At 50.5% G+C, this 22,865-nt stretch overlaps 1 protein-coding gene across 1 annotated transcript in view; it reads left to right on the top strand.

Annotated features, from left to right (window-relative positions):
- PREX1 (phosphatidylinositol-3,4,5-trisphosphate-dependent Rac exchange factor 1) overlaps positions 1 to 22,865 on the top strand; it is a 211,849-nt gene that overhangs the window by 73,034 nt on the left and 115,950 nt on the right. The window contains exons 4-5 of the mRNA XM_006881749.1: positions 15,642 to 15,713; positions 18,425 to 18,547. Of these exons, the coding sequence (XP_006881811.1) occupies positions 15,642 to 15,713; positions 18,425 to 18,547 (195 nt within the window). The remainder of the gene's footprint in view (positions 1 to 15,641; positions 15,714 to 18,424; positions 18,548 to 22,865) is intronic.

Here is a 22,865-nt window from a genome sequence, read left to right as displayed (position 1 = left end):
CATCCTTTGTAAACCAACAGCAATAAAACCCCCCAAACCAGACTCATTGCCAGTTAGGTTGATTCCAGCTCACAGCAGCTCTGCAGAAGTGAGTAGCCCCATAGGATTTCCGAGGCTCCAGAAGCAGATTGGCCCGTTGTTCTCCTGAGTAGGGCTGGTGGATTCAAACCGCTGACCTTGACGTTAGCAGCCAAGTGTTTTACCTAGGGCACCACCAGGGCTCCTTTTATTTGCATTGCAGATGTGGCTGCAGAGGCCCAGGACTTTTATGGCATCCAACTCTTTAAGAATTTCTTAAGAGAGGAAACTCTTGACGGGTTATTTATTGCACCTCTGCTGTGTGCTTTCCTGTGTTCTCAGTGCTGTGGAGACAGCAGTAACCCAGACTGGCAGAGATTCTGCCCTCCTGGAGCACATGGACCAAAGGAGGCGGGCTTTAGCAGCCACTGGGTACGGTGGTGACCGCTCTGTGGGAACTCATGTGGGGTGTGGTCGTAGGGAGTCAGAAGTGGGCGGTGGGCTAGGCCTTCTCTTCAGTCCAGTGGGCAGGTGGGTTCTCTGAGGTGATAAACTGTCCTGTGAAGATTTAGGGGTGACCTGCCCTCCCCGTTGGAACTGTGAGTGCTAAGACCTTGAGGTCGAAGGAGTCTGGTGTGTTCTGACAACAGCTGTGCAGAAGGAAGGGCCGGTGTGGTTGGAGTGAAATGGTGCAGCCGGTTAGGAGGGCCTGTCAACACTGTGAAGCTGGTTCCTTTGGTGCGTGGACACACTCTGTTCCTGAGACGCGCTACCTGAAGGAAAGGCCAGTGATGGTAAGAGTGAGTACTGGCATTTGATACCAGTTGATTCTGTTACAGTGCTAAAGATGAGGTTCATTATCGCGTCTCATCTTCTGAATCTCAGTTTTACAGAAAAGGAAACGGAGGTTCAGATGCTTGCACGCGTTCCCCCTCCTCTGCGCCCGACCGCTCAGTGGGGAACTGATCCCTGCTTACCTGTCAGCCAAGGGACTGGTCGGAAGATGTGGGTGAGTGGTGGGACTGCAGGGCTAGGGCCCCAAGGAGCCACTTGTCTGGTTCGTGCCCCATGGTACAGATGAGGGAACCGAGGACACAACAAGAGAGTGTGCATTTGGAAACCAGGCCAGCAGGTCCTGCATCTGGACTCCAGTGTCACCATTGTGCAGATGGAAAAATTGAGACTCAGAGAGAAGTGAGTCATTCACATTACCTGGCTGATGTAGAGTGCTTCTCATAATCTTCACAGTAATCTTCTCAAGTTGATACTCTTGTTAGATTATTGTACAGATTATACAGATGAGAAAATGGAGCCCCAGAGAAAGGAAGTAGTCTGTCCATGTGTCCATCCATCCATCCTCACACCCATCCATCCATCCACATACCTATCCACCCATCCACTGACCTATCCATCTGTCTACTCATTCATCTATCTACCATATATCCATCCCTCCACCCACATACCTATTCATTCATCCATTCACCCACCCACCCCTTTCAACCATACACCTATCTATCCATCCATCTGCCTACCTATCCACCCATCCATCCACCTATTCATTCACTCATTCATCCATCTATACTTCCACCCAGCTGCCTGTCTGTCTGTCTGTCCGTCCACCCACCTACCCATCCATCCATCCATCCATCCATCCATCCATCCATCCACCTATTCACTCATTCATCCGTCCGTCCATCCATCCATCCACCTGTTCACTCATCCATCCATCCATCCATCCATCCATCCATCCATCCATCCATCCACCTATTCACTCACCCATCCATCCATCCATCCATCCATCCATCCATCCATCCATCCATCTATTCACTCATTCATCCATCCGTCCGTCCGTCCGTCCGTCCGTCCGTCCGTCCACCCACCAACTCATCGAAATGTGCTGAAGGCCAGACACCGGGGGTAGGAGAGCCTGAGTGGTGTGACTGTAAATATGAAGGAAACTGGAATAAAACATTAAACGAGGTTTCAGAGAACTCTCTGGTAGGAAGGCTGTATTAATGGGATAATCAGCATGTAATTCATGTGAGGTTTAGCTGTGGTGGCGCTGAGAGCAGTAGTGGTTGGTGGTTTGGACCCACCAGACATTGCATGAGCGAAAGCCTTTGCTTCTGCAAGGATTCGCAGCCTTGGAAACCCTATGAGGCAGTTCTGCTCTGTCCTCCTGAGTCGATACAAGATGGCATCAGTTGGACAGCAGTGGACTTTGTGATTCCCTTGGGCCCGCCTAGATAATCCAGGTTAAGTAATTTAGCCCCAAATTCTGGGGCTCAAATCACGGACCACCTTGGGGTCATTCTTCAGCTGACCCCAGCAGTCAGGGTCTGAGCCTGGGGCTTCCACAGCCCCCTCTGCCTCCATCCTGTTTTTCCCTCTAAGCCTTAGAAATCAGGTTATGCTGAACCCTGAGGACAAAGAGCCCTGCCCTGGGGGAGCTTGGGGGAAACAGCTGTACCCAGGTGGCCCCTTCACAGAGAAGCGGAGAGCACAAAGCCAGTGTCTGGTGTTGGCCTTCCCAGAGGTTAATCCCAGCACTGGCCACCGTGTGTGCCCTAACCATGCAGCCACTGAAAACTTGGGCTCCTGAGATTATAGCTGTTGACCCCTAAAAGTAAGACCACACGTGCATCCCCAGGGCCTGAGCAGGAGAAGAGAAGTTTGGGAAAATCACCGAGGCCCCTTCCCTGCGGCCACCACTTTCCATTCTCTCACTCTGTGCTTTGTTTCCTGATCCTCCCCTGCCCCCACCCCAATATGGTCCCTCACAAACTGGGGGTGGGGTAGGGCATAGGCAGCTTACCCGCCGACCAGGGACAATTGTTTGGGGAGATGGAGAAAGAAAAAAAAAAAGGTTGGATGGAAAAACCAAACCTCTTGAAAGTCATTGTCCTCAGATGTCAAGTGTCAGCCCTGCTGCACAGAGAGCACATTCCGCCCATTGTCCTGTGCAGAAGGCACTGGACCCCGGGCAGCCAGCGCCCCACCCCGCATCCTGGGGCCCCCAAGAGGCTTGGTTTGCTTTGTCTGGGACATCCCAGCGGGAAATACTACCCCAGGCTGGGCTGTTCCCAGAGCCACCACTGTCAGTGCCTTCAAGGCCTTGCTTTCCAGGCACAGCTCGGCTGTGTGAGGAAATTACCAGGAAGCTCCGGTCTACTTACACAGACCGCAGTCCCCTGGAGGTGCAGATGGCTGGTGTGCTCGGCTGCTAACTGAAATGTTGGTGGTTGTGTCCACCCAAAGGCACCCCACAACCAAGGAACTCTACAGAAGCTCATTCCACTCTGACGGAGAAGCGTCACCTTGCACTGGAGTTGACTCTGTGGCTGCTGGGCTGTTGAGTTCTCCCTCCCCTGACTATTCACGTCTGGGGCTGGATAATTCTCTTCTGGGGGCTGTCCCGAGCCATTGAAAGGAGTTCACAGCAGCTCTGGGTTTTACTCACTAAATGCTAATGGTTCTTGTCACCACTAATTTATCTCCAGATATTGCCACATAACCTCTGCAGAGGGGCAGAATCATCCTCAGTTCAGAATCACTCCCTACAGTCTAGTTAAACAAACAGTTGTGACCATTTAGCCCACTAGAGTCCCGGGTTCAAGCCCAGCTCCTGGCTTTGTCAGTAGCTGATGAGGTGGCCCTTCTGACGCCTGTGTGTGGATTTCTTCCTTTATGAAGTGGGGGTATAAAATGACACCTGACAGAAGGTGGGAACATAGTTTGTTTCTGGGGTGATGAAATTGTTCTGAAGATCGGTTGTGGTCATGGTTGTATAACTGTATGGAGACAGTAGGCTTTGACTGGGGAAGCTGCATGATAGATGTGTTATAGCTCAATAAAACAACTGCTGTGCTCAGAAGCTGCACTGCAATCCCAAAGACACATGGTTCGAATCCACCACACAGCTGCTCTGTGTGAGAAGGAAGGGCAAACCTCTGTGTGGTTCCCCGCCTCTGTAAAACTGCTGGAGGGGCAGCTGTGAGTTGGTTCTGACTCAGGTTCTGACTCGAAGGCAGCGGATAGCACAACAACGACGTTGCTACTATACCAGACCTCCAGTGGCGGAGTGGTAAGGGAGCTGTACTGACAACCTGGAATCTAGAAGTTGGAACCCACCATCCACTCTGGAGGAGAAAGCTGGGCAGGCTTCTCACACGTGATACCGCCTCCGAAAAGTCTTTGGAGGGTGAGCTTTGAGGCGGTTTTGACTGGATAGCACACAACAGCATCAACAATGTTGCTTTTGGTAATGGTGCCTTCCTGGGAGGTGACTGAGAATTTAGCTGAGTTAGTAACGATAATTGTGTTGGCGGCTGTTGGAAGCCACTCAGACATCCACCAAGGTTGAGAAGCCATGTTATAATTCCATACTGGTGAGCCCATTCTTCAGGAAGAAAAGCTGAGGGAGGCAAGGGAAGGGAGAGGGGAGAAGTTGGGTTTAGGGGAAGGATTTAAGACCCTGCTTTGGGTACCAGTGACAGCAAATTCAGAGCAGAGTAGAGAACACTTCACAGCAGAGAGACCACTGTGTTCCATGGGTGATGTCTGCCCTGGGTGAGGGTCCGGGCCGGTGGGCAGACTGCACTATTGCTCTGCCTGTGTCTAGAATGGGGGATCTCATGCTCACAGATGCCCACAGGCCTGGGCAGGAACACGAGCATCGGGCTGGGTGATGGAGGGCAGAGGAAGCCTGCCCTGGAGATGCCAGAGATGCCAGCTGCCTGGGCTCTGCGGGTATCTGAGACTAAGTGTCAGAGATTTCAGAAGATACTGGCATTTGGGGTTTTGCAAGGTAATCGGATTTAGATGCGGTCCTCAATTTTCTCATGGCCCTCTGCAGGCTGTGCTTGTCATGCCCGTAGGCCGCTGGTTCGAGACCATGAAGTCTGGCAGTGCCCAGGGAGCACGTGCATGATCTCTGTGGAAGCGGTGTGCACTGTGTGGTCACAGAGATCAAGAGGGGAAGTGGGTCCTTCCTCTCTGTGTTCCATCCCCCTCCCCCAACTGTTGCATCGGACCTGTTGACAGCAGGTTGCGGCAACCTTGTTTTTGCTTCACTTCCTCTGTGGTGGGGGCTGGATAGGGCTGGGTGAGAACTGGGCACCCTGAGGGCCTGGAAGTTGAATGGGAGGCATCTAGACTAGATGAACGATCCATCAGTCAACTAAACACTCAGTGGTTGAGGGCCCTGAGTGGTGCGTTGATGTGCTCACTTGCTAACTAAAAGGTTAGATGTTCGAATCCACCCAGAGGTGGTTTGGAGGAAAGACCTTGAGATCTCTTACATGGTGCCTGGCTCTCCTCTGACATGCATGTCCTGCTTGGACACATAGTTGACCAGATGGATGGCAGCGAGCAGAACACTTGGCCATCTGCTTCAGAAGACCGATCTGTGAAGCACCGAGGACCCCCAGCAGTCCCGTCCACAGCCAGAGAGGGGAGGGCGGAAGTGATGGTGCTTCCCTGCGTTGTGCCTGGGGTCATCATGAGACTGGGGGGCGGTCACTGATGACAGCTGACAGCAACTAACTGTGTAGACCAATCTCATACTCTCAGGACATCCAGTGATTAAGACAGTGGAAGTCTCTGTCCTCCTGAAGTGATCTTCTGGTGGTGGGGGGAACATACAGACATTTAGCTAAGAATGGACACATGTAATGCTGTGGTATCAGCTGCTGTGAAGAAAATCGAGCAGGGGTAAGAGTAGGTCATTTAGTTAGATCTGAAATGGTCACAGGGCCTTTGCACTGACAGTTCCCTCTGCTTGGAAGGCCTTTCACCAGTACTGGAAGGCCTGTGCTTCACTCCAGTCTGGTCTGTTGTCTTCCCCACTGAGACCTTCTTGCTGGGCATTTGTGAGGAATAATAGTTCCCAAGCCTGTCCTGTCCCTCTCTGCCCCTCATTCTGCTTTATTTTTCTCCTCAGTCTCATCTGTCCCCACCATCCTATTTTAAAACTGCTGCACAGCCAGCCCCATTGCTGTTCCTCAAGGTTCACTGGGTCACTAATGTGTCTCTGGTGCCCAGCACAGTGCCTGGCACAAAGTGGTGGTGTTAGAGGCCATCGACTCAACTCTGACTCATCCCTGCTCGTGTAGGACAGAATGTAAACCCACCCCGTCCTGCCTTGTCCTCACAGCCCTTGCTGGCCTCAGCCCCCTCATAGCTACTTTGTCAGGCCTTTTTATTGGGTCGTTTCTGCCTTTTCACTGCCCCCTCTACTCTCCCAAGCATGACGCCATTCTCCAGAGACTGGCTTTTCCTGGTAAACCCATCTGAGGACACAAGAAGTGGTAGATGTGCAGTAATACATGTTTGTTGAATGAATGAATGAATGTGGTGTCTCCGACATCAAGGGCTGCTGCAACAGAGGGCTCATGGAGATGCTTTAACAAATAGGAATGTACTTTCTAACAGCTTGAGGACGTCAGCTTTAGAGAAGGGCCTGCTGCCTCCTTTCTGCTTCCGGAGCAGGTCCTTGCTTGCTTCCTCTGTAGGCCCAGCCGTCGTTGCACATCTCATGCGTCCTGGCATTTCCTAGTGTCAAGGAGCTTCTTCCTGCTGCATCTTGAATCCCAAAGCACGCACCCCACAGTCGGCAGTTCTTGGTTGGTGGTCCTGTTGGGGACCTCACTCCAGGCTTGAGTCCTTCCCTTTTTTATCTTTTGAGAGATACAAGGCGTGCAGGCCATGCACCAGGCCAATTCTCTTCCTGCATGGGATTAGGGAGTGCTGCATCCCACCCGTAATCCTTAATCCTTTTACAGCTGGTTTATGTAGGAGCTCTGGGGTCCTGCGTCTCTGGCAGGTCATATCCACCAGTAACTCTGCTGGAGGAAGATGGGCAGCCTCCTCCGTCAGTTTACAGCCTCTGAAACTCCCTAAGGGTCAGTTGTGAGTCATCTGACAGAGAATGTGAGAAGGAGATCATAGAATTGTTTCAGCTTGATTTTATGCTGGTATTCTGAGGAGACATGAACACATAGTTCAGTGCATGACACTTGAGATGACTGAAACCCACCAGGGCAGGGTGTGTCCAGTGCCCATGGCCCACAGTAGGTCCAGGAGAATGCTTCCTGGATGGACAGTACTTAGAGGACTTTCTTCCTCAGCCAATTTCCTGTTCTCTTTTGTAACCCTGCCCCTTCTCCTGCCTCTTTCCCACTCCTGCCCTCACACCACTTCCAAGAAGTCTTAGTTACAATGTTTCTACCTGCTTGTCAGTCAGCTTAAACTTCCACAGCTCCCTACCCTTTTATTTTTCAAATGAGGAAATAGACTCCAGTTGGGGCTCTGAGGTCAGTCACATGGTTGACTGTCTCCAAAGAGATTGGGTGAGGGTGCAAGGTGCACCAGGAAGGGCTTTGCATGCTGGTGTCTCTGCAACTGGTCAGCTTCCTCTTCTCTCACCTGGAGCCAGGAGTGCAGGCCGTCTGTGGTACCCAGAACAAATAACCCTAATGAGTCAGAGTAACACTGTATTTTTCTGTGGTCCCTCAACTCCTTCAGAAACCTTTCTTGCTCTTCAGAGTTCCCTTTTCAAACTCCAGAAGGGCATTAGGCTCTTCCCCACCCTCTCTGTTATTATTTTTTAATTGTGATTTGAGTGAACATTTACAAAGCACATTAACTTTCTCTCCACCCACTCCTGCACTTTTTGTTTTATTAGTTCCAGTACCTGCAGGGTAACCGCACTTCTGGCACTTTGTCCCTGTGATTCTCATTTCCATTCATTTTCTCTCCTGCCTTTAGGCTTTATGTTATCATTGAGCGTCCACTGCTCTTCCAGCTTTGTGTTCCTGGTTGGCTGTTCTAAGATGTGAGTGGCCCTCTGGTGTCCCTGGAACTCTTACGGACCTATTATTTGGCTGAAAATCGAGCCGCAGGGTTGAGTTTTGTTCCTGATTCAAGGGGTGGTTAGGGTTTATTATAATCTTGGGCTTTCGACCAATTTCTACCAGACCAGCTTGCCTTTTTTTACATTTTTAGTTTTTTTCTGTATTTCTCCTACTCTGTACCCACTTTGTACTGTGAGCCCTTTGAGAATGGTCAGTGGTGGTTCTTCTGGTCTCAAGGTCCTAAAACATGAGGACTGAGCGATGCCTTAGTCTTTTGGACCACGTTCCTGTGCATCTTTGCTTCTCCTTCTCCTCTTCCTCCTCCTCCTTCCATCAGGACTGAAAAAGACCAGTCATTGTACCTTAGTTTGCTGGTTGTCTCAGTTGCTACTCAGCCCAAGTAGGATGTAGAACTTGGTCCTGGTGGACTGTGTGGACAGTGGACCTCTTGAGGTAATCGGGGACTTTTGAGCTGATATTTATGATTTACATGTACATTGTGTTGCCATGAAGATGAAGTAGCTGAAACGGATGCAGTTCATTGATGAGTCCCCTAGAACAGTCTGCAGTTATCTCTGTCCCATGATCATTATTTGGGTTGCCCAGACCACGTGGGAGGCTAAGGTCCTCCAGACGCCCCCTTTATTTGGTCTTTGTGATGTCTCCTCCCTCTCTGCTCCCAGCTGGTCCCTGGTGCTCTCAGCTTTCACCATATGTCTGATGAGGTCACCAGGCCAACCTGGGGATGTCCTTGGGGGCCCTTGCCTCCTATCAAGTTGCTGATGTTGATCTCAGAGAGCGGCTTCAAGGCCTCTTTCTGACCCCCTTTTTCTACCTCCAGGGAGAGATTTATTCTCCCAAGGCTGCAGCCAAACTTCCAGAAAGATGGAGGCTCCCAGGAGGCCTCTGACAGGCAGCTGCCACTGGGGTTTGAAGACTTATGTGGTTTTGTTACCCAGTTACTCACTGATGTCACATTTTGAGGGCACGCTGGGGATTTGTCACCAGAATAGACTTGCTGGCTTCTATTCCTGCCTCTGTCACTTACGAGGAGTGTGGGCCAGGCCTTGCTTCCTTCATCTGAAAAATGGGTACAACAGTAGTAGTACCTCCCTCAGTGCGGTTGTGAGGATTCACACACTTAGAGCATCATCGTCTGATGCAGAAGGCAGCCCAGGAAGAGTGTGTGAGACGAGGACCTGGGCCTTGTTGGCTGTGGAAGTGGGTTGAATTGGTCTCCCTTGGTTTTAATAAAACCTCTTCTGAGGCAGAGATTCTCCACTTTAGGTGCTGCTAATATTTGGTGCCAGAGTGCTCTTTGTAGTAGGAGATGGTCCTCAGTGTTGTAGGATTTTTAGTAACATTTCTGGCTTCTACCCACTAAGGACAGATGGACTCATTCCCTCCTTTAAGGCAGCCAAAATCATCTCCAGAAATTATACAACATCTTCTGGTTGGGAACCAGAAGCGAGTTCTTGCAAGAAGCAAGAACTGGCCTGGCATCAGGATATCTGGTTTGCGCTGGGTTCTTGTTTGACTTCTGAACAGCTTTGACTCTCTGGACTCCTTTATGGAATCTTTCTCTCTGCTCAGCTCTCTCATCGCTCATGGAGTCAGCTCTCAGCTGGTCCCCCAGTGACTTTTTGAGGCTGTTAGTCACAGGGGAAGGATCACCCTACTCTTTCTCAAGGAGTAGCTGGTGGATTCGGGCTGCCGTTGAGGTGCGTCTCTCTCTGGGTTAGTAGTCAGACTCCCTACGGACTAGGCCTCTAGAGCTCCCTTCCTGATAAAATTGTTTTTGTGTTCCATCCAGGCAGAGTGCTCAGAGTTTATTGCCTTTCAGAGGCAGAAAATCACACAGGAGGAAAAGGCCCCTCCTTTTCTCATGGAGAAGCTGGTAGATTTGAACTGTTTGCCTTTGGGGTTGGAGCACAGCTTCTTAGCGCTAGGCCACCAGAGTAGAAGCTTTGAAAGCAGCAGATGCACCTTCCTGCTATTGGCCACCTCCACCCCTCTCGCTGCCCCAAAAGGAGCTCAGGTGGCTTAGAGGTAAGGAGCGACTTGCCAGCCTGAAGGGCCAGGGTTTGAATCCACCCACTTCGCCACCAGAGAAGGATGGGAAGCCTCCTCCTCTGGGATTTATTGCTTATGAAAACCCAGAGGAGGGTCAACTGAGTTGTTCCAACTCCCTGACACACGGCCAAAAATAGCGACTACCCCACAGACATCGACTACCCCACAGACATCGGTCCTCAATCCTGGCATGTCTTTTTCTTCCACTCAGCATTCTCAGAACTATGATGGACACACCTGGGTCATGAGCCCAGTGAACAGCCTCTTCACACCCCTCCCGTCTCCCTACAGCATGCAAGAACCAGACAGTCTTGGGTCCAAGGCTGGCTTGTTGGGTTTCTTTGCTATCCTTGTGACTTTTTTTAAGCCTGTCAACCTCTGGACTGTAGCTTTTCACGTGTCTAAAATAGAACCAAGGTGGATCCCCCGAAGGTGCGCTGTGAAGATTGAGGTAAACTTCTCATGCAACATCCCAGGTCCCAGGAATGCTTACTGATGGCATGGGAGAGTGAGACACCTGGGTCCTGGTCTGGCTTATGGTTAAGTAGGAGCGCTCACCTGCTGCCCACCAGGGTGCAGACTGATCTGATCGCTTTAGAGAGCTGTTTGGCATCAACTGGTCAAGTTGAACATGTGTAACCTGTGGCCAGCCATTCCACGCCTGCATGGAGGTGTGCACTCTGTCCTCCTGGGTCCTAGGAGACCTGCCTAGATGCCTGGAGGAACCCCTCTTAGCTCTGGGGGAGCATGGACACCTGTGAACCTATACCCTAAAAGGCTTATTCATTCTCATTGATATAAGGAAAATACTGAAATGACCACATCACACCCCTGCATGGTCACTAGAGGACAGTGATGGACAGCAGAAGTCTGCCACACAGAGGGGCCCCCAACACAGATCCTGAGACTGCTTCAGGGCAGGAAGTATATCGGGAGGTCACCCAGGAGTGACAGGAGCATACAGGAGTGAGGTCACCCAGGAGTGACAGATAGGAGCATACAGGAGCGAGATGGGAAGGGACAGAGACCAGGAGAGGTTATGGGCAGGTGTTCATTCTCGTAATCCCATTGAGCTTAGTCCCCTCTGGGGGGCACAGACGCAGGAAACAGTATCAACACGTGCCTCTGTTTCCTCATTTATCTCTGCATTCCAGCTTCTATTAGCCATGCTTACGGTTTGATCCTAGGGCGCCATGGCCCCACCCTGCCCTGCTCCAGAGAGAGAAGGCCCAGGCCGGGAGATGGCAAGCTGGAGATCAGGAACCAGCAGGTGGTTCAGGGCCCAGGTGGCAGAAGTGTGTGTTGTTGTTGTTGTTAGGTGCCATCAAGTTGGGTACAACCCGTAGTGACCCATGAACAACAGCTCTGAACACTGTCCTGTCCTGTGCCATCTTCACAATCTCGTGACACGTTTGAGCCCACCGCTGCAGTCATTGTCAGTCCACCTGGTTGAGGGTCTCCCTCACCTTCACTGTCCCTCCACCTTCCCAAACATGATGTCCTTCTCTAAGGCACAGCCTCTCCTCGCAGCATGCCCAAAGTGTGTGAGACGAAGCCCCATCCTGTTTGCCTCTGGCTGCACCTGCTCCATGGCGTGTCTCTTGGCACTCCATGGATATGCAGCACTCCTCCAGAAGCACAATTCTGAGGCATCCGTTCTTCTGTTATCATTAGTCACTGTCCAGCTCTCACATGCATAGCAAGTGACCAGAAAGACCATGGCCTGACTCAGGCATACCTTAGATCTCAACCTGACATCACTGTACCTCGATAATTTGGAGAGGCCCCTGATTGCAGACTTCCGAATGCAATACATCTCCTGACCTCCTGACTGCTGGTACCAAGTGTATTGATTGTGGATCCAAGTAAGAATGAAGCTGTTGAGAGAGTGGATGCGTGTTGTTCCTTGAGATGCTCTAAGTGCAGGACACTGCTTCCCGGTCCTGTGGTTCCCTGTGTGTGAGGAGCAGGCAGGGGGACAGGAACACCTTATCTAGAGCAGTGGCACCTTGCAGGGAGAGAAGGTACAGCTCACCTCTCAGGCACCATTCATTGCTTCCTTTTTTGACTCGGAGTCTTAGAGGTCGCAGGAATGCGGGTAGAATTAATTCGTCTTGTGGATGAAGGTTTGCGTATCATTCACCTGTGGAGCTGCGCTCTGATTGGGACGTAGAACACCCCAGAGTCTCCCAGACCCCCGAGGGCCCCTCCGTCTGATGGAATGAATTGCGTCTTGAAAACAGCTTCAGATGAATTTTGGACTTAGCAGAGCTGGGCAAGTGCGGAGTCCACAGTTGTGGGCGTTTGACGCTGATTTCTTTCTCGTTTTGCGTGTCCTTGAGTATTTTGTCACCACCATCAGGATCTTAAGAGGAGGAAGTCTCGGAAAGATGTGGGAGGCGGGGAGTCCATTGTGGGGCGGTACCTGAGCAGAGACCCAGGGACTGTGAAGGGGAAGCCCAAGAAGAGGCTTGTTCCTAAGGAGGTGTCCGAGAGGAGAGTTGGTTTTGGCTGAGTGTCAGTTGTCCAGCCTTGGTGTTGTCTTGGAGGGTCCCTTTATCCAGCCCCCCAGGCAAGGCCTCAGCCTGGAGGAGCTGGCCTCCTTGGGCCACCAGCCCCGAGCCGAGCCCCTGCTGCCCATTCTTTCTGGCTGCACCAGCCCTGAGCCCCTGCTGCCCATTCTTTCTGGCTCACGAGCTGCCCCTTGTCCCCGTCTTGCTGGCCTGTTTGCAGCTCCTCTGTGGGTGGCCTAAGTCTCCCATTGTCTTCGAACAATAGTGGTGGCTGCCTTCGTGTGAAGAAACCAGGACAGGAAGCCCCAATGTAGGCCAGGCTCGCACAGGCCCAGCTTCCTGCCTGCCCGACTTCACCGGGCGCCTAGCCTTTGTCTCCTCCAGGCCTGGAGACTGGGCGCTTGGAGTCCTGGCAGCATCTCCGGCCCGGTTCAAACACCCTCTGGAACCCCTGCCCCCTCCCCTCCACTTGCTTTTTAAAAAACAAGGCCAGAATCTCTTGTCATTAGTCAGACGTGGTGCCAGGCACCCACCATCTGTTCATTTTGACTGCGTTACCTACGGTGTGCCCGGGCCTGTGGGATGCAGCTGTGAACAGGAGGAGCCAGGGACTGTCCTCAAGGGGTTTCCATTCACTTGAACCTACGGTGTTCTGCAAGTTTGTCACGGTTTTACTACGGTCTCTTTATTTGGGAAATGTAAAGGAAGATTCAGAGAGGCTAATACATTTTCTGGAGGCCACACAGCAGGAATGAAGAGGGAGGAGGAAGCAAGCTCCTGAGACAGAAGTGTGCTTGACAGGGAGAAAGTGAGGGTGTGGCTGGAGATATTTGGGGATAGAGTGCTGGAAGGGGAGGTCTGAGGGGTGTCAGGATTAGGGGTAAAGTCAGGGCAGGAGGTATAAGCTCGGGGTTCATACACATGTGAGTGGCCGGTCAAGTTCTAGGTGGGCTGAAGTCACCCTTTGGTGGATGGGCCTCTCTTTGCCTCTCTGACTTCCTTCTCTGTGACCTGCTGTAAGGGACCCACATCTGGGTGGCTGAGCTCCTTGATGACAGTCACATGTGTCCCTCTGGGTGACAAGAAAAATCTGACAGTCACCTGTGGGGGCAGCCTCCCCTGCTTCTCTGTCCTCGGCCGAGCGCTTCTCCATCTCCCAGTGCTCAGCGATCTTCCAAGACAAGCGTGGTCGATGAGGTGGGCACGTCGTTAACCTGAGGCTGGGCTCTGTGACGAGAGCACCATGGGCTCCCGGGAGGCCCCTGAGCCTCTGTGCTATAATTAGCTGCTGCGGCAGGGTGATGAACAGGCCACCACCGCCCCAGGGGCCTCTGCAGCTGTGACAGGACATTTGTGCACTTTTTCTGGTGGCTCCGTGTGGCTCTTGGCACTTTAACCTGGGCCAGTCTGTGTGTCCTGGGGTAGCGCTGGTCTCCCTCTCCTGGGTGGCATTGCAGGCTCCGCTCCCTTCCTGCATTCACTCTGCCCCAGGGCCCCCTCCTGGCCCCTCAGGAGCACTTCACCTGCTGGCCCTGAGGTTCTAGCCATCCTCCCAGGTCCCCTCACTTCCACTCTTGTCCCTGTACCTCACAACATGCAGGCCTTTCTCACTGATGTTCAGAACTTAGGGGGGGAGGGGCGTCACTTTTTTTTTTATATTTTATTATTTTGTGTGTGTCTGTGTACCGTCAAATCAGATCTGACTGGTACAGGAGATTGTTCCTCCTTCTCCAGCAGAGCATCTGGTGGATTTGAACCGTGCACCTCTGGGATTGCAGTACACCTTCTTGCCACTAGGCCACCAGAGCTTGCTGGGACTTCACTTTTTAAGAAATCCTGTTTCTTCCTCCTTTGTGATAACAACAAGAACATCAGAGCACCAGGCCCACCTGCCTAGGCCTCTTCCATACTCGTGTGTTCCCTCCTCCTCTGTCCCCACTGGTCCCTTCCCACTTACGGTCATCCTCACTCATCCTGTCCTCTTTTCTCCTGAGCCCCTGAAAAAAGTGGCCGAGTGACCAAAGTCTGTCCTTACAGCTTCTGAGCAGTTAAAAACCAACAAGGACGCCTGTGTAACACCTAGAAAGGACCTGGGAGTGGGACTGAGTGGAAAACGCAGGTGCTTCCCACAGTGTTGCCATGTGTCCTCAGCCCATCCTGACGTGACCCTCCTTGACAGAATGGCACTGCCCAGTGGCTTCCTAGACTGTGATCTTTATGGGGAACATTTTGCCACTTCTTCTTTTCCGACTGTGTGGCTGGGTGGGTTTGAACCACAGACCTCAGAGTTGGTATTCAGAAGTTAACTTTTTTTAATTCTCATTTTTATCATTTTCATACACCGTGTTTCATGTATGTACATTGTGTTCCAAGCAGTCTTTCATTTATCTTGTATTTTGTTCATTTATATATATTGAGAAGATGGATTGATTGATTCAGTGACTAGGGTAATGAGGGTAGGTGTGTAAGAGACAGTGACTGGCAAAGGATAGAGCAGTTTTCAGGGCTGTTGTACAGAGAGGTTCACTATGAGTTGCAAGCAACTTGATGGGACGTAACAACAAAATATTGTGAGGTGGTTCCTCCTCTTTACAATCATCCCACCAACAACCTCTTTCATGAAAGTGTGTACACCAGCCACTTCATGCCTCATGCCCTGATGTCCCCTGTTTCGATAGCCGGTTGCCAATTTGGCCATCCCTGTTGAACCACCCGAGGAAACAAGCACATTCCTTTTGCTGAAGGATCAAGTAAAGTTGAACAGAGGTTCAGCTTGGAAACTTTGAGCATCTGCATCCATAAGCAAAGTCCAGTCCAGTTGTTATTCGGAAGTTAATTTCTTTTAAAAAGACTGGAATGGGGTGGGGGGATGATTGTGGCCCAGGAGGCTCCCACATGAAAAAGGAGGCGGAAGTACATTGCTCACAGTTTCTTGAGGACAGAGGCTTTGCGTTGTCCACAGCAGAGTCTTCAGGGCCTGACCCATAGTAGATGCTCAGTTAACACTTGTGCACTGACTGGGAGGGAGAGGAATCCAGTGTGTGTTGAAGATACAAGCTTTTCCTTCTTCCCTGTCCCTGCAGCTGCTCCCCTGGGGCTGATGGTATTTGAACTGTGTCCCTTGAGGGGTGTCCTGGGCGAGCACAGGCATGAAGCCTGACCTCTCTCTGTCTCTCTCCTCCAGGCCTTCCTGCATCGCATCCGGCAGAACGTGGCGGACTCCGCGGAGAAGGGCATCACGGAGGAGAACGTGAAGGTGCGTGTGGACTCGGGAGCCGCCCCTTCCTGGTTGTCTCTGTGCTTTGCCCTCCTTTCTGGTGGTTGGTGCTGGACGAGTGAAGAGGAGACTCATGGCATGACTGTCACCTGCCTTCACCCTTACCTGGTCTGCTGTCTGCAGCCCCAGACACCTCCCTGTTTCTAAGACAAGTAGTGACAGACAGCAGGACTCAGCCCCATGCCCCAACTCAATACTCCTTGCTCCAAACTGTGCCTCATAACCTGTGGAAAACTCATTCCCAGGTCCGTGGGAGCCTGGCACCTCCAGCTGCCCTTCTGGCTGCCCTGCTGCCCGTCTTGCCCAGGGCAGTGTTGGTGAGCTGATGAGTAGTGGCTTTAGGCTGTCACTGTGTGGCCCTGGGGACTTTTGTGAGCACATCAGTGGGCCATCTGTGTGCTGGTTGAGGCCCTGTACTCTAGGCCTGCCTTTCGAGTGTGACCTCACTCTCTGGGAAGAAGCCACTTTGAGTCCTTGGGGCCTGAGGTCCTGATCTGAGTGGAGCTGGGGTGCTGGGGCAGGCTGAGAGCCAGAGGTGGATGGCAGACTGGTATCCAGTGTTCACAGCACACACAGGAAAGTGTGCCCCTAAGTATTCCTATTAATCTGGGCAGTAATGTTGTGCACTGATTGTTTTAAACTCAATTTTTTTTTTTGCATGAGGAAACTGAGGCTTAGATGTAAAGAGACCTGCTCGAGGTCACCCAGTTCTCTGGAGGTGCTGGGACTTAAGCTCTTTGAGCGTGCTTTCATTCATTTAGAAAACAATTATTGAGCGCTTTTTATTTATTACAGTTTTTTAAAAAATTTATTCTAATTTTGAATTGCAATTTATTTTAACATTTAGTAATTACTTTTGTTGTTGAAATGTAACTTACAATAAAAGGGGAGATTCCAGGTGTCCAGCGTGAATACTCCTGAGTAACCATGACCCAGATGAAGACAGAGAACATTCCTGACGGAGGCAGGTGCCCCTGTGGGCTTTGTTAGCCGGTGGCGCCTTCTCAAACCTCTCCACTGATGTCTGCTGCCACTGGTTAGTTCTGCCTGTTCTTGAGGCTTGTTGTTGTTGTTGTTAAATGCCATTGTAGACGACTCATGGTGACCCTATGAACAAAAAACCTGAACGCTTGTATAACTTTAATCGTTTCTCCAGGTTCATAGGGTTTCCAGAGGCAAGCTATTTTGGAAGTGGATGCCACTCCTGCTTCCAAGCTTGTTTTAATTGGGGAGCTCCACTAAACTGTCCGCCATGTGTAACCATTATCACAATTGAATCATCAGTGTCACAGTGTTCAGCATCACAGCAACCATGAGTTACCTCTGTACAGCAAATGGACAGACTAGTGTAATGCCACTTAGAAGAATGTTTGACCAAAACCATTAAAACCAGGCCTGTGGGCCTTACATTTTGAGCCTTACATTTTTTTTTTTAATGTGCACTCATTCATGTTTGGTTCCTTGCTTAACAGCATGACTGTGAGATTCTCATGTAGTTGGAGATAGCTGTAACTAATCCTTTTTCATTGCTGTATAGTATTCCATGATGTAAGCATACCATAGTTTACTGACCCATTTTCCTCTTGGGATTTTTCTAGTTTGTATTGTTCTTGTACATATCTGTGGAAGGATGTGACTCTTATACATTGACCCCAAGACTCTTACGTCAGAAGTCAGATGTTTGTAAATTTGGCAATGAATTTATTAAAGCATTTCTGTAGGGTCTGTCATGTGTGTCTCTAACTTGAGCAGCGAGCCCTGGTGGTCTGGTGCATAAAGTAGGAAGCTGCGAAATTAAAGGTTGGCAGTTGGAATGTCCAGCTGTTGTGAAGGAGAAAGATGGGTATTCTTCTGCAGAGAGTTCAGCCTTGGAACCCCCGGGGAGGGGCCACTATGCATCTGAACTGATGAGACAGCAGTGAGTTTGGCGTTTGAGGTGTGAAGCTTACTGCTGCCCCGTATGCGCTGTTCCTGGGAACATTGATTGCTTTCTCTGAGCCTCCGTCTCTTCATATATTAGTCATAGTGGTTTCTGCCCCCTAGAGCGAGGGAGCTCTGGTGGCCTCGTGGTACGAACATGCAGTGCCATCCTAAAGGTGTGTGGTTAGAGTCCTCCAGCTGCTCCCCAGGAGAAGCATGGACCATCTCCAGTGCAGTTCAGCCTCTGAAAACCCACTGGAGGGTCAGCTATGAATCAGTTCTGACTTTGAGCACACAACAACAACAACAACAATGACAACAGCCTCCTACAGTTACGGTGAAGACTGTTGTTGGGTGTTCTCACATCTCATGGCAACCCTAGAAGACAGAGTGGAACTTCCCCATGGGGTTTCCGAGGATATAAACGGCATGAAAGTAGACTGCCACATCTTTGTCCCGTGGAGCAGCTGCTGGGTTTGAACTGCTGGCTTTGCACTTAGTAGAAAAGCTCTTTAACCACTTTGCCACGAGCTCTCTTCATAGTAAAGAGTAGAAAGTACCAAATACATACAGTGTTAATGTAAGATTAGATGCAAGTTCTGTTGAGTATATGCTAGCATTTGGTTTGTGGAAAATTGTCTTCTCTGTGTGTGTGAGTGCCCACTTCACTGCATCCTCACCAGGTCTTAGGGTTATGTACGTTTTTTCACTCTTGATTTTTGTGCTTCCTCCCTCATTTACGGTGTCCCCGGCCCTCCCTTTCCTCATAGATCCTGTTCTCGAACATCGAAGACATCCTGGAAGTTCATAAGGATTTCTTGGCTGCCTTGGAGTATTGTTTACACCCGGAACCTCAGTCTCAGCATGAACTTGGGAATGTTTTCTTAAAATTCGTGAGTACAATGCCCTGACCCCTATCAGACTCTGCAGCTTTTGGGAAGCGGGCTTCTCCCTCGGGTCCCTGCTCCGTCCACCCTCGGCCAGCTTCCTCTGCAGGCCTGTCTGAGAGATAGAGAGCCCACAGCGGGCAGACTGGCGCAGCCTCTGCATCCTAGGAACAATGGACGTGGGCAGGCCCAGCCAGACGGGTATTTTTAGCGTCTGTCCTTTCTCTCACTGTCACGTAGAGCTTGACCCCTTCCCTCACTGACCAACCACTTGGAGGGAGTCCCATGACCTCCTGACTTAGCAGAGCCTAAAAGGACCAAAACTAGTGGCCAAGAGGATGGGCTTCCTGGCCTGGGCTTGTTGTGGCATGGACATCACTGGGCTGTGAGGGTCTCTGATCCTGGGGTGTCTGCTTGGGTGGCTGATCAGAGAGGCTGGCACTTGCTGTACAGTCTCCCTCTTCCTGTAGGACTCCAGTGCTCAGCATCTCAGGGAAGAGCTGGCGGAAGGAGGGTAGGGAGCTGGCTAGGCTTCGAACAAACAGCTTTGTTTCTCTGGCCCTCAGTTTCCTTCTGTCTGAGCATTGGGTTAGGGAAAGGGATATATCATGTCTGCCTCCTGTGGCTGGTGGAAGACTCCCTGAGGTCAGGTAGCAGAATGCTTAGCATAGTAAAGTGATTCTCACTCAGGCTTTCTTAATCCCTTGGGGAGAACTGACATTGTCTCCAGATGTTGTTGCTTATCACAGCTGGAGATGGGAGTGCTAATGGCATTAGTGAGTAGAGGACAGGGACACTGCCAGACCTCCCACAAAGCACAGGACAGGTTCCTGAACAAAGAATTGCCTGGTCCGGGATGTCAGCAGTGCTGGAGGCTCACCGTCTCTGCTAGCTCTAGTTTCAGCTATCACTATCATCATCATCATCATCATCATGGCTGACTCCCTTCTTCCAAGATCTCGGTGGACAGAGTCCAGGGTGAGAGGGATTGGTGGGTTCTGTCCTCGGGGACTTACAGTCACATGGTGGTCAGGAGGGCTGTGTTTGTGGCCAGGTTGCTGAGCTGGTTACCAACTGATTTCCTCTAACTTGTGTATGCTTCAATGTCCTCATCTGTGAAATGGGTATAAAAACCAGTCCCTGATGTTGTTGTGAAGATTGAGGGAGATAATACAAAGATAGTGCCCAGAAGAAGCAGCTCCTGCCTGTTCGTTGGAAGTACTCCCACATGCTGAATGCTTTCTTTCCTCCTCATACAGGCAGCATCCCTCAGTGGGGGAAATAGAATCAATAAGAGAGTAAAGTGGGCGCTGGTGAGGGGCTGTTATGTCGAAGAGAGATGGGATCAGCTTTGAAAGGGCCCTGTGTTGGTTTTCTTTTGTTGTTATGTTTACTGTTGAGTTGGAACCGACCCCAGTGGGTTTTCCCATGAGCAGTTAACCGCATGAGAGGAGACTGCCCATCTTTTCCTTGTGGAAAAGCAGCTGGCGAATTTGAACTGTGTGACTTTGGATTGACAATACAGTTTCTTACCATTAGACCACCTGAGCCCCCTGTTGGTTATCCAGTGCTGCTAGAATACAACAAGGCAGTGACTTCAACAAACAGAAATGTGTTCTCTCACAGTTTGAGAGATTGAAGTCTAAATTCTAGACTTTTCTGTAGGAAGGCTTTCCCACCCTGTCAGTTCTAGGGGTGGGCTCTTGTTCTTTGTTGGTAGCTGTGGGCCTTCACTCCTAAGAGACTTCCATGTATCTTGGCATCCATCTTGCCCAGAGTCTGGGAGGTTCTCAGTGTGGGAACCCTGGGTCCAGAGCACTCATGCTGTTGTTACATTGTATCAGACCTAGGCTCTGAGTCTACATCCCACCCTACTCCACTTACAAAGGATTGGCTGATCACGTCATGGGGATGATTATATCATGAAATCCCATCATTGTAGAACTGCCAAAACCTGAGAATCATGGCCCAGCCCAGTTGACTGTGTAGGGAGACACAGTTCAAGGCGTGATCAGTACTTCAGTCTGCGGTATGGAGACGGGAGCAGAGAAGGAGACCATGAAAAGAGGTCAGCTACACAGAGGCCAAGGTGCTGTCTTGAAACAGTGAAGACTAACCCATACTCAGAGGTGATCTGCTTTGGAAAATCCACCACTGAAAAAACTGTGGAACCCAGCTCTTCGATCTCCTAGTGTGCCTGAGCCAGCACCAGTGACAACAGCGACACCAATCGCTAAACCAGTGCTTTTTACACTTAATTCACATATTGAGTTTTTGATTCTCCCACCGCCACCTCCGGCTGGCATCCCAGTTGGATATTCCTTATTTGTAAGCTTTCAATTATGTTTTCAGTGGGAGTTCTGGTAGCCTAGTGGAAAGAAGCTGTGCTGCAATCTCATAAGACACATGGTTCAAATCCACCAGCTACCTTGCAGGAGAAGGATGAACATCTCCTCCTGTTCCACTAACTTGTCTCTGAAAAACCACCAGAGGGTCAGCTATGGGTCTGTTCCAACTAGATGGTACAAAACAACTGTCTTTCAATAGGGAACACTTTCTTTAACCTTTAAAAAAAATCCATTTACTTGAAAACAAAACCAAACCAGATTTAAATTTCAGTGGGAATTAACATCATTATTAGAAATGGAAAATCAGTGTCTCACACACAAAAATGAAACCATTGCTGGTGGAGGCCAGGGTCTATGAAAAATGCAATAAGAACCCAACTTCATTACCACCTTCTGGCTGGAAATGCTTGCCTCGAGCCCTGGGGCCCCTAGGTGGTGGTTGTTATCTACGTTGTGGGAGTGGAGGAAGGAAGAAGATTAAGGAGTGTTAGACGGATTAAGAGTCTGTTATAACATTCTGTTACACCTTGCTGTAATGGGAGCAGTTGAGAAAGGAGTCCGGTTCCTGAGTTTGTGTTAGATTATTTTTTCCCTGTCTCTCCACATCTTTCCTCTGTTCCTTGCCAGGCTCCTGGCAACCCTTGGGCTCCCTCTGAGATGTGTGTGCCAGCAGCTTTGGGGAGGCAGTGGAAAGGGAGGTTGCACCTTCTCATCCCTTTCTTCCAGGGACCCTGCAACTGGTGTGGTCCTTTGGGAGAGAGCAGGGTCTCTCTTAGTCACAGGGAATGAGTGGAACACCTCAGGTGAGTGGCTGTCTTAAGCCCAGGGCTGCCAGTTTCGCAGCTTACAGAACAATGACTGCCTTTGTCCTGGGGGCACAGCCACTTCTCTTACTGCCCCTCTTCCATTTGAAAGGAGCTTTCACTGCAGTCCCCTCTCCTGGCTGTTACTATCCAGGGCCCAGCAGTTTTAGTGGCTAGGTGATAAGCTCTGGGCTCCCTCTGTGCTTTGCTTCTGTTGTGTGCTTTGGAGTTAGAACCAGCTCACAGCTTACCCTCCAGCAGGTTTTCAGAAGCATTTTAATCATGTGCAAGGAGTTTGCCCATATTTCTCCTTGTGGAGCAGGAGCTGGATTCAAACCTCATGCCTTTGGGATTGCAGCACAGCTTCTTACCACCAGGGCACGAGAACTCTGTTGTTGTTAGGTGCTTTAGAGTTGAGTGTGACTCATAGTGACCGTATGAACAACAGGTGTGAACTCTGTCCTATCCTCTCCCATCCTCATAATCTCTGACACACTCAAGCTCATTGCTGCAGTCTCACTGGTGGTGTCAATCCACCTGGTTGAGGGTCTTCCTCTCCTTCACTGTCCCTTTACCTTCTCAAACATGAGGACCTGCTCCAAGGAATGATGTCTCCTAGCAACATGCCCAAAGTATACGAGATAAAGCTTCATCATCTTTGCCTCCATGGAGCTCTGGGGATCTCAAGAAAGGAGCTGTTGCACTGCTGGTAAGGAGTTATGCTGTTAAAACAGGCAGTTCAAATCCACCAGCTGCACTGAACAATGGACAGTCTACTTCCATTTGATTTACAGCCTCTGAAAACCCACTGAAGGGTCAGTTTGAACAAGCATTTCAGCATGTATGAAGGGTGAGTTTGAGGATGTAGTGACTTACCGCTTGGCCGTTAACTCAGAGGTTGGTGGGTCAAATCCACCAGCTGCTCTGTAAGAGAAAGACGAGACAGTGACCTTCCAGAAAGATTGATAGCCTCAGAGACCTAGTGGAGGGTCATCAAGAATCTGAATCAATTCCCCAGAAGCATGCGTAGCTTTAATAATACATACTAACTCATTAATACTTCACAGGACCGTTAGGATGGGTGCCGTTAATAGATCTGAGTCCCTGGGTAATGCAGATGGTCAGTATACTTAGCTGCTCACAGAACAGCTCACCAGTGAGGGAGCTCTGGTG

Source organism: Elephantulus edwardii, unplaced genomic scaffold (assembly GCF_000299155.1).
Source record: "Elephantulus edwardii isolate Elephantulus edwardi_28Jun2011 unplaced genomic scaffold, EleEdw1.0 scaffold00015, whole genome shotgun sequence".
NCBI classification, from domain to species: domain Eukaryota; kingdom Metazoa; phylum Chordata; class Mammalia; order Macroscelidea; family Macroscelididae; genus Elephantulus; species Elephantulus edwardii.
The sequence above is the reverse complement of the archived record's forward strand: the minus strand, read 5'-3'. Positions and strand labels throughout refer to the sequence as shown.